Source organism: Equus caballus, chromosome 8 (assembly GCF_041296265.1).
Source record: "Equus caballus isolate H_3958 breed thoroughbred chromosome 8, TB-T2T, whole genome shotgun sequence".
NCBI classification, from domain to species: Eukaryota; Metazoa; Chordata; class Mammalia; order Perissodactyla; family Equidae; genus Equus; species Equus caballus.
The window spans coordinates 42,004,983-42,019,589 of NC_091691.1; the positions used below are offsets into that span (position 1 = coordinate 42,004,983).

Genomic DNA, 14,607 nt, shown 5'->3' on the forward strand with positions numbered 1-14,607 from the left:
TTCTCCAGACTTTAAATGAGAAGACAGGGGTTTCCATGGACTTTTCAAAACCCATTTAACACAATCATTCCTTTCCATACACAGTACACCACTATATCGGCAGAGTTCTTACCATGACACTGACACACACAGCATGTCTCTGGGCTTTTTGTTACCACTAATAAAAAATACAACATTTATAAAATAATAATAAAGCAACCACTTATTCAGAAGACTTATTTTAAGTCATTCTGAAGACAGTGTTAGGACAGACTGCAGACAAGATGGAATTTCAGGACCAAGAGGTTTATAGTTCAGTAGTCTCTATTGTTTTCATCAATCTTACTTACCTTTGAAGATTTCCCTTGGGATTTTCTTCTTCCTAGAAAGAAGAGAGAGGTTTGTCTGAATCAGTTAACTTTGGTTGCCTAGGAGCCCTCAGTGTGCTGAATGATTGTTTTGCTCTCCCGCTCTAGGAAAATACCATTTAAAACAGACAAGGAGGCCAAGTCCTGGCAGGGAGCGCTGCTGCCCGCTGCCCTCGGCCCTCAGCAGGCAGGACGAGACCTGAATCCCCAGTGTGACGCAGGGCTGGAGCTTCTGCCGGCCCAGGAGGAGCACACGTGGGTGAGAAAAACTGGCTGTAAACCCTGTCATGGAGAAAGTGGCTCTTCTGCGCTTCCTCAAAGGACCTCGCTAACTAAATGCATTTCAAAGCCAACTATTGTAAGGACCTGCATACGTCTGAATGCACAGGTGCGTGTGTATGTATGTGTGTGAGAGACACAGAGACACAGAGAAAGAGGTGGGGAGAAGGGAAGATGCGGGTCACAGTCAGGAGGCTGACGTCAGGAGATCTGGTCTGAGCCTCGCTATGGAAGCTGGTATGACATCCTTAGGCTGGAGCGCCTTCTTGGTTTTAAACACCGCCATTTAGAATCAGAGGTGAAATTACAGCGACTTCCCCTTAGGAAGAGGAATGACAGCTGTGCTGGCAGAGAGCAACATGAACACGAGGCTTCTCTGGAGGAAACACCCTCGTGCTGATGTGGCCTCGAAGAAGGGGCAAGGATGCTCGCACGCCTTTGACAGTAACACACTTCATTCCTTGGCATAGTAAATAGCTGGGTGCACTGCCTTTTAGCAAGCGTGGCCCTCGTCTCTGCTGTGCAGACCAGTATGGGGTCTGGGACACTGGAGAACTGGTAAGAGATGGTCTCCCGACCCCAGTCTGCTTTCTCTCTGCTGTGAAAGTGGACCATGAGAGATTGCCAATAGGGCAAACAGGGAGGCACACCGGCACCGTCGTGTCATCTGGGTACATACTGTTGCGGGGAAGGCACTTGACCTCACAGACAGGTCACCGAAGCCAACCTTCCCTACAATTCAACACTATTTGACGTGAACTCTTCTGAGTCTATTTAGTGTCAGCGACAGGTTAAACGACAGGTGCAACCTTCACCTGCTTCACCCACCCCTCGCTCTCTTGAAAGTTTCTAAGAGCTCTCATCACAAGAAAAAGAAGTTATCAGCATGTGTGGTGATGGATGTTAACTAGACTTATGGTGGTGATCACTTCACAATATATACAAATATCGAACCATCGTGTTGTACAGCTGAAGCTAATGTAATGTTATACACACCTCAGTAAAAACAATAAATGACAGGTACAATTGTTAAATTGACTCACAAGTAATGATTCTAAAATCAATTTTTAAAACCCAGTCTTAACAAGGAGAGGAACCTGCCGCTGCGCCATGGACACTCAGCACACACGTGGCTCACCTGCGTGCCGCCCCACTTTACAGAAGGCTTCTCAGGGCTGGGTTTCCCCCTTCACACAGAAGAAGATGTTCATGGTATGTCACTGATCTGTAACATCTGCTACTTCCAGAAGTGAGGTACTTTCTTTAAAACAGAATCTTTTCGGTTACTAATAAGTTTTCTACAATCAGAAGACTGTGCTGTCACTTTAAGGAAAGCTGAAGATCTGCACTTCCCACAACGATCTATTTCCTCCTGCGTTTCACGGGACACACTCGTTTGTGAGACGTCTCCTCCAGGACATGAGCCCTGTATCTCCAAACCAGAGAGAAGGCGGCAAAGCAAACTGGACCACAGCACACGCCAGGAGTTTGGGGCCAGGACCACCGAGCACAGCTCCTAGCTTATGAAGGTTTCACTTTTACTCAACCCAGAGGCTGTCCGCTATGTGAAGCCCTGCAGCCTGCCAGGCACACGGCTGATTTCCCAACAACCCCCTGGTCTGTGATAGTGAACTGGACCCAAAACCCAAAACCCAAAAACCCAAGCCAACCTCAGGGAGGCAGTTCTCGAACTCCCTCTGGGGCCCACGGGCCGGAGGCTCCTCGGGCTCGTCGTCCAGGGACAGGGTGTCCAAGTAGAGGTTCTCCCGGGCCGAGCACCTGTCGGATTCTTTCAGCTTGGACAGCGGCCGGTCATCAAATGGGACGGAGTCAGTGTCCGAGCAGGGCCACAGCCCCAGGGGACGGGGCACACGGGGGCTTCCCGGGTGGGCAAAGGGGCGGATGTTGCCTTCTTTCTGATCACAGAGGAAACTGCCACCTCTCCGGGGACTGTTTTCTTTCTGCAACTTGAGGGTTTTAAAAATGAAAACAATTAGCCTCACTTTTTTGTCTGTTTTTCTCCCTAAGACCATGGTTTCTCCACAATTTAGAATTACCTATGGGTCCAGAGAGACTGTTAGAAGTAAATGTTCTTAAAAGTCTGGCCTTAATTTCAAAATGCAACACAACATTACACATGCTTTTTAAAAAAAAATCAGGGGCCTGGCCCCATGGCCGAGCGCTTAAAGCTCTGCGCGCTCCACTTCAGTGACCCAGGTTCTTGGGTTCGGATCCCAGGTGTGGACTCACACCACTCGTCAGCCATGCTGTGGTGGCATCCCACATACAAAGTAGAGGAAGACTGGCACAGATGTTATCTCAAGGCCAACTTTCCTCAAGCAAAAAAAGAGGAAGACTGGCAAATATTGGCTCAGGGCAAATCTTTCTCACCAAAAAAGAAAAAAAATCATGGGCCAGCCCCAGTGGCCTAGTGGTTAAGTTCGGCACACTCCACTTCAGCGGCCCAGGTTCGGTTCCCAGGGGCAGACCTACACCACTCCTCTGTCAGCGGTCATGCTGTGGTGGCAGCTCACAAACAGAGGAAGATTGGCAGCAGACGTTAGCTCAGGGTGAATCTTCCTCAGCAAAAGAAATTTAAATTTTAAAAAATCACAGTTTTATCTGGACTGGAAAATCTGTATGAATCACACCCAAGTCAACTCCTCCTGACAAGAACATATATGTCATTGTATACAACTGCGAGCACTGTGCTCACAGAAATCACACATTTCTTCTTTAAAAATCTAACATTGTTAAATGACATAGTTAGAACTCTCTTGTAACAACCTTTAGAACGTAAGGCAAACTCAATGGAAAACCATCGTGACGGCAGACTTCTGAGGGTAAATCCGACCTTCCTAACCAGCAGTTTCCTAACAGCAACAGAGTATTATTTCCAAATCATTTGGAATGGGTCCTACACATACCCCAAGTGATCAAGCTGGGTTATAACTACCGGCTGTCAAAAACAACTTATACTTTGCTTGAGAGGATTAAAACTCAGCTATCAAGGTAATTAAAGACCTGGTATGACTGGGGAAGAAAAACCCAAAAAAAATAAGCCACATCATTCAGAGTCACACTTCTTTCTCCTGACTTGGTAAACTCAAGACATGGTGGTGAGGGAAACAGAGGACCACGTGGCGTGAGGAAAACCTGAGCTGCAGCCACTGCTCCGTGCCTGGCTGGTTCGCTCGCAGGTGGGAAGTCCCCTCCTCTTCTCCGCTCAGTGCGCCCATCTGTAAGGTGGGGACAGCACACTCCCTCCCTCCCAGGCTGAGAGGAGGACCAGGGCCGTGCCAAGGTCAGCCCAGCAGGACCAGCCCACAGCAGAGCTCACTGTCGGTCAGTGAGACACCCCCGGCTTGCCTCGGGCCCAGGCGCACGCATCAGCGTCTCGCCTACTCACAGCACTGGAACTCGACCTCACAGGGCCCTGGGGACCACGCAGGGCCCTGGGGGAAGGGGCCAACGGCAACCTCGGGGAGGGCGCACAGGGCGGAGGCACTGGCGCCTCAGGGCAGCCCTAAGGGGCTGCTTTCCCTCGAAACATGCACAGAAAGCACAGCTGAGAGCTGAGGAGATTCCCATCAAAGAATCCTGAATGGGGTCTCTAGGAGATGACATGCTCACACACTCTACCATGTTGCCTGCTCTTCTGAATAAGTAAGTTACCTGAATGACTAAAGTGACATTTGGATTTGACCAGAAGAAGGATTTTCAGTCCTCAAGTGCTGGGACGGTGACAGGAAGTTCCAAAACTCTCTTGGAAGTGTATTAATTTATTTCTCAACAAAGCATCTTTCACAAAAGACACCTTTGTGTCCTAATTTAAGCCTTTATCCACGAGTGGAATATAAGTGTGGCCTATGTATCACCAGGAACAAAGCATGTGAAGTGATGAGGACGAAGGACTTTTACTCATTTTTACCAATTTCTGAGGTGGTGAGACAAAAGTCTCAGAGTATGACCTTCATTTTATGAGAAAGATGGAGAGTCAAGCAGCCAGAGCTTAAATGTCAGCGTTTGATGCAGGATCACAGCTGAATTGGGGAAGCTCAGCGCCCCTCCCCGATGACACAGTTCTTCACAGGTCTCTAGAAGATGCTAAATGCTTTCTTTATTATAAAAAAATAAGAAGGAAAAAGCAAAGCTTTTCATTAGGTTCATCTAATGCATGTCAGCGCAATTTAGTTTCAACGCATGATCATCTCCAAGCTATTTTGGGCAGGGAATTAAAATGCAAGAATCACATGTGAAGCTGTAAATGTGCACTGAGGGTGTGCGTGAAGAGGGGGAGGGAGTGACGAAGAGGGAGCTATGAACAAGCGCGTTCCTACTCAGCAAAGAGGGATTTCAAAAATAAACCCAGGCAGCCAGCAGCAACGTGCACTAAAGCTGGTAAGTGTTAGGTTTCCTAAAAATGAGCTGGAATGGTTTTAGCTGGAGGTATCTGCTGCTAAGATGCCTCTGGAGTGCGGTAACAGAATAACGGGGCCTTAAAAGGACAGTCATTTCAAACCAGGCATCAGCACTTACTGTACTTAGAATCTTGCAGTAGAACAACTTGTAATGCAAATAGAAAACTTAAAAGATTTGCATTTCAAATAATACAGAAAAGAAAACACTCTGAACAGTGTCATCTTATCTGGATTGGTCAAAAGAAAAAAGGTGACTTTGTGAACAGGTTTTGAAAGAATGGCCTGTCGTGTTGTCAAGGCAACTGATTTAAGGAAGTCACTGGAAGGAGAATGGACAGATTTCCTGCAGCCGTTCAGTACAGCAGCAAGCCTCACATCGCTGCATGTCAACTGGGAACTGAGGAGCTCTACGGAGAAACGGACTGTGACTCCATGAAAGTTTACCACCCATCACATCTGGATTAAGACAAGAGATGCTGATAAGAGAGATGATACGTGTTATCTGACCTTAGCCACACTCCCAGTCATTCATCATTTAAAATGCCTCACGAGGCACAAAAATTATGTAGGAATTTAACAACACCTGACAAGTATGAAGCATGTGTCCCGAAAGTGGAAAATGGATTTAGTGTCACTTCTTTCCCCATCTGTGTGTGAGGTTATCACAGTCAAGGCTGCACGGCTCACCAAGCAGTCAAACACCTAGAGCACACACTGTGAAGCAGGTTCACTTGTGTTTCTTGTTTATCTGTGGAATGTGTAGCTAAAAAGTAAGCAAACGGGCAACTCGATAAAGAAGAAACAAACACGTCCATACACACACATACAAGCTTCAACCAGTTCCCTCTCTCACAGGGAATGCCTAAAACCGCTTTACCTAACTTCCAGGATTGGGCACCAAGATCTATAAAATCTTCTTTTAAAATGTCAAATGTTTGGGGGAGAAGGCTGGGTTTATTTTTGAAAGCCATAACTGCCTATCTGGAGCTTCCCTCACTGCAACAAGTCCTCTTCTAAAAACAGCACTGAATCACTGTCCAAAGCCTGTGGGATCCAGGACACAGACTTCAGGGACAGACGAATGCCCGGAACGCACGTGTCTCGAGCCCACTCTGCTCAGAGATGTTAACCCTGAGGCCTGCAGTTCCGAGGCTGGCCCCTGGGTGATCACTGCAGTAACGACGATGTGGAAACGGGGTTCAGCTCCTGCCCACTCTTATCTTTCCAAAATACAGTCTTACTATGAGGCGACTGTTCATCCCTCAGTCACAAACCCTTTGAAAGTTGAGTGTCATCAGATGTCTCACTAATTTTTCCTTTATTAGAAATTGTGCACTCCCAAAAGTGAAATAAAACCCTAAAAGACTTGCTTATGTCCAAGGTGTGACTTTCAAAATGAAGGCATGACAAGACCAAGGAGCCCACAGCTGTGGACTAGCAAAGGGGACTAGTGGGGCAACGGCAGGGTCACAGTAACCTTGCTGGGGTACGGGAGGGACAGACAAAGTGAGTGATCCTGGAGGGCAGGCCGAGAGGGAAGCTCTCTGGTGACCAGGGGTCTGGAGTTACTGTGGTTAACTCAGGTCGGACGTGATAAACCTGTGAGTGTTTCATAAGAGCACACGTTACCTCAGCCCCAACAAACCCCACCTCAGGGCTGATCCATGTGAGGGCACGTGGGGCACTGGGAGTTAACCCGGAACATTCTTCTCAGGGGCTGCACTTCTAGACCAAACAGGAAGTGGGCAACTTTCCTTTGATAGAATTTGGGGAATTCTGAAATGAGCCACATCAAATATCAACACAGTGACTCCGTCATGTGAGTAATCAAACCTGGGAAGAACCTGAGCTCCCTTCCATCCACAGCGCACTCTCTTCTTCCCAGCATCGTCTGAGCCAAAGGCCCCTGGTCTTTTTCAGTTCATTCTCCTCCCTCCCTCCCCAATAGTGCGCAGAAACTAACCTTTGCACTGCGCCCGCGTAACACAAGTGCCACGGCTGGGGATAAGAGAGCACATTTTCCAAAAGGCTCCCACATAAATGTAGGCAGTGTGGGCATTTATAATAGAGCACTGAGGTTATCTGTCCTGAACTCAGGTTCTTATTGATTAATACATGTCCTTGAGGCCTCATGAATTTGTAAGTGTGACAGGCTGAAATAAATACAACATACGCTACGTAAAAATCCAGCTAGGGAGGAATTCCAAACCTTCATCAATTTAATGGGAAAATTTAATTTCCACCAGGCACAACCCCAACTATGCAGACTGTCCTAAGTCTGACGCAATGGAGAGAAGATTATCTGGGCAGTAGAAAAACAACTCCCCCTCTTCTCCTGAATTCATATGAGGTCTTGAATTGTTTGTTTAGCTGAAGACAACGAGCAACCAGCTACCTCCCCCGACTAGGGTCCTATCTAATTACACCTTAGCAATACCCACAGCAGGTGCACGCAGCCTGACTTCCAACTTAATTCAGCAATTTCTTACTAATGGATAACAATTCCATTCAAGCTGGAGAAGTCACTGAGACCACATCTTTAGTGGCAAACTTAAAAGTTAGTTTGCTTTTTGGCAGAAATCACTTTACAAGACTTGAAATAACTTCATCTTTCAAGGTTAGTCTTTAAATTCCTTTAAAAAGTTACCCCCGACTCCCGGCCACACACACACGACACATATACACAGCCAGGGAAGTTACCCACAAACTTCGCAATGGACAGACCTGTATAGTGGAAGGGCTGAGCCCAGGTCTCCAACTCTAGAAATCCCAGTATTTCTTCCTCCTCCTCTGAAGCCCGTGAAACATCCTGACGCAGCAAGGAGCCCTGAGCAGCCTCATTTTCTCCATGGAGCTGCTCTGACTCCAGGGCAATGAGCTGTCCCGGCGGCCGGGCGCTTCCTCACCTGCTCTATCCTCCACAAGAGCTCCTTCTTGTGCTGCTCCCACTCCTGCCGGTCTCTGTCGAGGCGGTCGAGGAGCTCCACCTTCTCCCGGTGCCAGTTCTTCTCACTGTGGTGGATCTGCCAGCGCAGGTCCATAACCAGGCCATGGCTGTCGGCAAGCAGCTTCTGATGTATCTCCCTCTCCTTCTTGAAGGCTCCTTTGCTGTCAACAGAGGGGCCTGATTCTCCCAGGTTTTTCTCAGTCTTCTCTTCCAGCTGTCAGGAAAAAAAACCTTAGAACTCAGTCCCTTACAAGTCTTGCATTGGTAGGTGAGGAAAATCTCAGCACACTTACATGTTTTCCCTGGAAACACGTTTTAAATCAAGATTTGACCAACCCCACGGGAGAAACAATTTTCATTTTTAAAGTCCTAATGATGAACATTTGGCACAGAGAGTGACACAGAAGGTAAAGGTGCCCACAGCCTGCTTCTCACTCCATTTCCTTACTCTGAGTCACCACCATCTCCTGCTGTCCTGTGGAGCTCCTCGAGGGCAGCACAGCTCTGTCCCTCTATCCTGAGCCCCTGTATGGAACCTAGTGACCGGGCAGTGAGAGAACCTAGACGTCTACAATCAATATTTGTCAAACACTCAGGAGGTTAAACACTAAAAACAAACAAACAAGCAAAAAACCTCCTATCCAGACATATATTCAAACTGCTAAGAGAAAACCTCTGAGGCAGATGGAAAAAAGACACATTACACACAGAGGCACACAGATGAGAGTGACAGCAGACTGCCCCTCAGAAACCACGCAAGTCAGCAGACAATGGAGGGCCATCTTTAAAGGGCTGAAGGGGAAAAATGTCAACTGTGATAGAATTCTATACTCAGCAACAATAACTTTCAAAAATGAAGGAAAAATCCTTTTTCAACAAGTGAAAATAGAATAAAACCATTGCCAGCAGACCTGCGTTTCAAGAAATAACAGAGGAAGTTCTCAAGCCGATAGAATATGATACCAACAGACATTGTGATCTATATCAGAAATGAGGAACACTGGAAACGGCATAAATAGATGCACATTTAAACTCACTTTTCTCTATTTTTAATTGCTTTAAAGCATCACTGAGTGTCTAAAGCAAAAATAGCTGCAATGATTGTGTGTTTACAGAACATATAGAAGTAAACCGTGCGATAACAACAGCACAGAGGACAGAATCAGGAGTATAAGTGGTTGGAGAAGGTGACAATCTTTAATGCAAGCTTAGAGGACATAAAGATGTATCTTTTTCCTATGCTAGTCCAGCAGGCCCCTGAATTCTACCCAAGGACCTATGTTCAACCACTGAATTCCAATGGTTTCTGATCTATTCTCTACCTTGAAGCTGGAAGAACCTTTTTAAAACGCAAATCAAAATGCTTTACTTCCGTGATAAAATCAGGATTAACATTTCAACTCCTTAACACTCTTCTTTTCCCTCATCCCCGACTAGGTGCAGCTCCTCAGAGGTGCTTGTTCCTTTCTTCTTGATGCTCCCTCTCTGTCTGAAACACCCTTCTCCCTTTCCCCATGTCCCCACTCCTGGTCATCCTCTGAGATTCATTCCAAGCAGGACTTTCACTACCAAGCTGCCCTGAGCCCTGACGCCGGCTTGTGCTCTGCACACCCCCACTCCCCACGGGGCTGTGTGAAAGCTGCAGCACACTTAACACCCAATTAGAAATTAGAACCCTTGTCTGGGTCTCCCACTGCACTGAGAGCCCCTTCAAGAAATACCTTATTTGCTGCTGGATCCCTGGCATTTAGAGCAAGGTCTGACTTAGGAGTCAGTTAAAGGAATCATAGATTTGGAAACTGACACAACATGGCCTCCACTGAATGAAAATACTTAACTTTTGGTAGAATTCAACTGTCTTGCATTTAAGTAGAAGAGGGTAAAGATGGGACTATTATAAATGGACTAGCATCAGCCCACATTCCTTGCTCCCTGAGCTGCGAATGTTTAAGAAACTTCTTAAACGGGTAGGACAAAATAATGAATCTTTACCTATTACGACCTGGCTCCTAGGCCTGAAGTCCTAGCTGTATTTCTCTGTGCTTACTGACGCTCCCTGAGGCTTTATTTGTAGCACATGTGTGGGTGGATACCAGGTTCCTCTAAAACAAAGACGAAATATTTTGAAACTGGCTTACATTGAAGATTGTCTCCTTTCTTTAGCTACGCTTACACCTTTGAAAATATTTTGCTTTCTCCCCAATAAACATATTTTTAAGTAGGTTTAAAGGCAGCTCATCACAAAGTCTCCTTACTCATTTCTCCTCCACTGCTGACTCTTCAGGCCGCGCACAAACGTAAAGAGAGCGTCTAGTAAGACTCTCCCCCAGGCCGCAGGCGGGATTCATAACTGGGTCAGCGGCTCTGTCATTTGACGGGCCTGGCCTGGTACTTTGGTTTTGCTACACTTTGCTTCTTCCTCTGCAGAGAAGGCCGTGTCTCGATTCTTCCCAGGGCTGTGAGCTTGACACCACCGCTCCCTTGGGCCAGGCCGCAATGCGAGTGAACTTGTAGGTACCAGGGGAGCTGTTTACTTTTGACGTGACAGGCCCTTTCATCTTTTATCAAGGCCATTTGGAAGATGTCTCCTTTCTGGGCAATTTTTTTGTTCATGACTGAGCCAATTCATAAAAAATTTTAATTACTTTATGGTTTGCCTCAAAACAGGGCCTAGAAAACAGATTACCAAAGATGCATGGACCTCTCCTCCCTCATTGTGATCCAGGGGCTAGAAGGAACCTGGGGAAGCAATCCGAGCAAACAGACACGGGTGCGAAGGGGACACTGCGTTTGAGGCTTTCCGGGGAGTAAACACTCAGAAAAGACTGTTTCTGGCTGTCTGATCCCGACAACCGTGGCTATGGTCTAAAACCTCTGAGGAGGCTCCGCTCAGTCGGGAGGGTGGAGGCAGGAGCACACTGTCGTCTCCCCCAGAGCACTGACCACTGGGATCTGAGACCAGCCCCTTCCTCTGGGCCTCCCCCCTGTCCTTCAGTATAAAAAGGATACTCAAGCCGATCAGCCTTCTAGGGCCTGTGGTGAAAGGTCCACCGGCTTTTCCAGGATTCTGAGAAGCCTAAAGGAGAGCACGTGCTTGCCTTGCTCAGAGATACTACACCACAGGCTGCTGCTTCTCTGCCCCTGTCTGAAGTGTGTCAGCGCACTCTGACCACCACTTCATGAGGCCGTGCTTCAATCAGGCTAAACACAACCTCGCTCCATGTAGAACGGGAAATACACGCTACTTTAAGATGCTGCTCCTCGGGGACCATGTGTCATACTTGGGAGAGGGAATATCAGGGAAAAGAAGCCGCCTGAGGAAGGCTGGGAACTTCAGGATGAGACAGCAGGCAGTTGCTCCTGCTTTCTCCCCAGAGCCCTTGCTCTCAGATGAGGGTCACTGTGAATCTGAGTAACCCGCCTCCTCCACACCTGTCCTGGACCACAGAGACCCATGGGCAGTAGGGAGGGACCTGGCGGGCAGGTACCTGCTCCAGGCGGCACTTGAGCATGGCCCACTCCACGTCCCAGGCAGCTTTGTCGCTGGCGTATTGCTGCTGCAGCCGCAGCCGGGCATGCTCGTCCTCCCGCAGCTCCGAGCGCAAGTCCTCCAGCAAGCTCTTGAGTGCACCGAACAGCTGCTGGTTTTCCACCACCTGTGGGAACACGGGAGTTGGCTCTGCGCCCTCGTGTACAGGTGCTCTTTAGCTCAGAGGAGGAGCCTGGCAATCCAACAGGGGCTGGGCTGTTTGCAAGCCACCACTGCAATGGACACCAAGCAGTGGGAAGCCACACAGTCGGCAGGAGAGAGCCAGAGGGACCCCACACCTGCCACCAGGCTCCTGGAGCTGGACTGCTACGGGCTCGCTGCATTAGAGGGAGGCCAGAACTCAGGCTGGCGCTATGGGAACCTGGAAAAGAGGTGCTCTGGCCGGACGAGCAGGAGGGGGGAAACTGCGGGAGGCCACAGCGAGTCCTGGAGGCCAGGGCTGCCAGGACACTCTGTGTGACTTCAAGCTCTGCTTGGGGGTGCAGAAATGATAAGATATAGACACTCACCTACATATGCTGTCATTTCAGTGCCAGTTGTTGAGCCAGAAGGGAATTAATAAAGGCCTCATATCTCTTACAAACATAGGGTGGTCATGCTCTCATCTATAGTTACTAAGAGGTCATATACATGACAAGCATGGCCATGGCGGGGAGCAATGGGATTTTCGAGGTTTCATAATTTAAAGCCAAAGGTAAAATGCTTAATCCCTTCATAGAAAACTTCCTCATGGTCCCCCGAGATAGAATCACTGCCCTCGCCTTCCACTTCACTAATCACACAAATAACCACGCCTTCTTATTTATCTCGTGCCCCCCACCACTGGAAGTGCCCAGAGAGGCAAAGCCCACAATTGTGGGTCAGCCCACAATCCCAGTGTTTCACACAACGCTCAGCTCACAGGAAGCATGCAAACAGGTCTGATAAATGAAGAATGGATTTTTCTTACTAATCTGTTACACCTAATGTAAAAGATTTTATACTTTCTAAAACTTGTCCAGCCCTTTGAAGGCACATTTCAAAACCATGATTGCTATCTTAGTACGTTTCAGCATGGGCATTACATCAGAAAGGTTTGTCCAAATGAATTAAACACACTGAATCAATTATGCTACCTGGATAATAAAAGCCACATGAGCCCCTCTCCTCCAGTCAGCCAGCAAACGCTTCAAGTGCAGCACGAGCGCTCTGCCCGGTCTCGGCGCAACCTTGTGTGGTGGATTTATGAGGCAGGAGGAACCAAAGCTCTCAGTCCTGCTGGACGCAGACTGTCACCACCATGGGAAGACAGAGCCCTCCCTCTCAGATGGAAGCCCCCACTGGGTACGGCTCTCCTGCCAGGGGTGGCAGGGAGCACGCTCCAGGCTCCCCAGCTCAGGATCCACACTCACATCAGCCTTCTCTCCTCCATCAGAGGAGAGTCAGTCGTGCTTCTTAAACCACCCAGTTAATCCAGGAAATACACACACATACATATGCAAAGCTGGTTAACCATACTCAGGAAGAATTTAAGATATTTTGAATACATGTTTCAATTTAAATAAAGTTGAACTAGAAAAGGAAAAGGAAACTCCTTAACATAAGCATAATTATTACTGTAAATGCCATAGTTTTTCCTCCTAATTTATCCGAAGGGTTATAACATTAGATACAGTAGACTTTCAATCGAGTAGAAAGGCCTATTTATTAGCATTTATTGCTCCTTGATTTTTCTCACCATCAACACCAACTTTAACAACTCTGAGACAAAAGGCATTAAGAATATGATTCAGTTAACATTTGCAAAACTCAGCAAACAGAGATCCCTTCTAGAAATCCCATTCTTTCCAACCATCTGAATATAAATAAATTACCAACGTACTGAAAGAGATGCTCATGAAATGTGTGAAACTGTAATGCAGAACAGTTTCTTCAAACTCGACACCAAAGGTATTTTAAAAAAATATAAGTGCAGGTGAGTGAGAAGAGGGGTTGCAACAATCTTTTCAGAAATACATATCTTCGTAAGTAGAGAATCTGCTGAAAAATTATGGATATTTTATGGTAGATTTATTTGGTATTTTCATCTTTGGATTTTAAATTTAAAAAATCACTACTTTTTGAGCTACAGTATTTTAAGCATAAAATAACAGTAATAATTTTGATCCAGTCTTTGGAGTAGTCATTTAATTTTCACTGAAGAAAAAGCAGAAAACCATATAATTAATTCTGGTACATAATTAATAGCTCCCTATGAGCCCTGAGTCACATATGTGAGCAGCCTGTGGGTTCTTAGCCCTATACCAAACAGATCTGATAACATTAGGACCAGAACTCTATGCTCCTCGAAAGCAGGGGTTCACATGACAGTCCTTTTGCAGATGAAAATTTGGTTCCTTCAGAAGTAAGTACTTTGGGGCATTAGCAGATATCAGATTAAATAAACTTAAGCCTTAATGTTTTCATGCACATTTGGGTCAGAGTATTCAAGATGATGTCTTATTATACCAGTCTAATATTAATCATCATGGAATGAGCTCAAACATTGCTTTGGGGTGAAGGTGGCTCCAGGGAGCAGGAGAGCCGGGAGAATCAACGCGTTGATACTTGTTACTTGTACTTGTTACTATACCTGCCCGGGAGCAGCAGGTGCGAGGAGGCAAGCGGCCAGCCTAGCTCTCCGCCACTACACCAGCAAGAATCCACATCGGAGGCAACATTCCTGAAGATCCAGACTGAGCCATAGATGGGCACGGGATTCTTTTTAAACAACTTTTTCACATACAAAAATCATACTATTAATTGTTTCCAATGGGCCAGGAGGTGTGCCAAATCATTCACTTACATGATTTTACTTGCATTTCACATCAATCCTGGGTGCATACCGTCACGTTCCCAGTGTTACAGAGGAGGAATGAGAGCACGGAGCAGCTGAGGTCTTACTGCTAGAAGCGCAGAGCCCGGACCACAATCCAGGTCTGTCCAAAGCTGGACAAACCGAGCCAGGGTATCTGAATTCTCACATTATACCCTGTGCAGGCCTTTATTTTTTTAAACCTTGCCCTAGAGAAACCATCTAATCTC

General features: G+C 47.0%; 1 protein-coding gene across 16 annotated transcripts in view; it reads right to left on the minus strand.

The window, feature by feature from the left end:
• The window catches only part of MTCL1 (microtubule crosslinking factor 1), a 135,307-nt gene that overhangs the window by 12,955 nt on the left and 107,745 nt on the right, over positions 1–14,607 (minus strand). For 10 of the 16 annotated variants that reach the window (XM_023647438.2, XM_023647442.2, XM_023647444.2 and 7 more), the window contains 4 exons: positions 11,483–11,650; positions 7,954–8,208; positions 2,297–2,593; positions 330–361 (listed from right to left, as the gene is read on the minus strand). In XM_023647438.2, coding sequence (XP_023503206.2) covers positions 330–361; positions 2,297–2,593; positions 7,954–8,208; positions 11,483–11,650 — 752 coding nt within the window. The remainder of the gene's footprint in view (positions 1–329; positions 362–2,296; positions 2,594–7,953; positions 8,209–11,482; positions 11,651–14,607) is intronic. The other 6 variants (XM_070220573.1, XM_070220567.1, XM_070220570.1 and 3 more) reach the window with 1 other exon arrangement.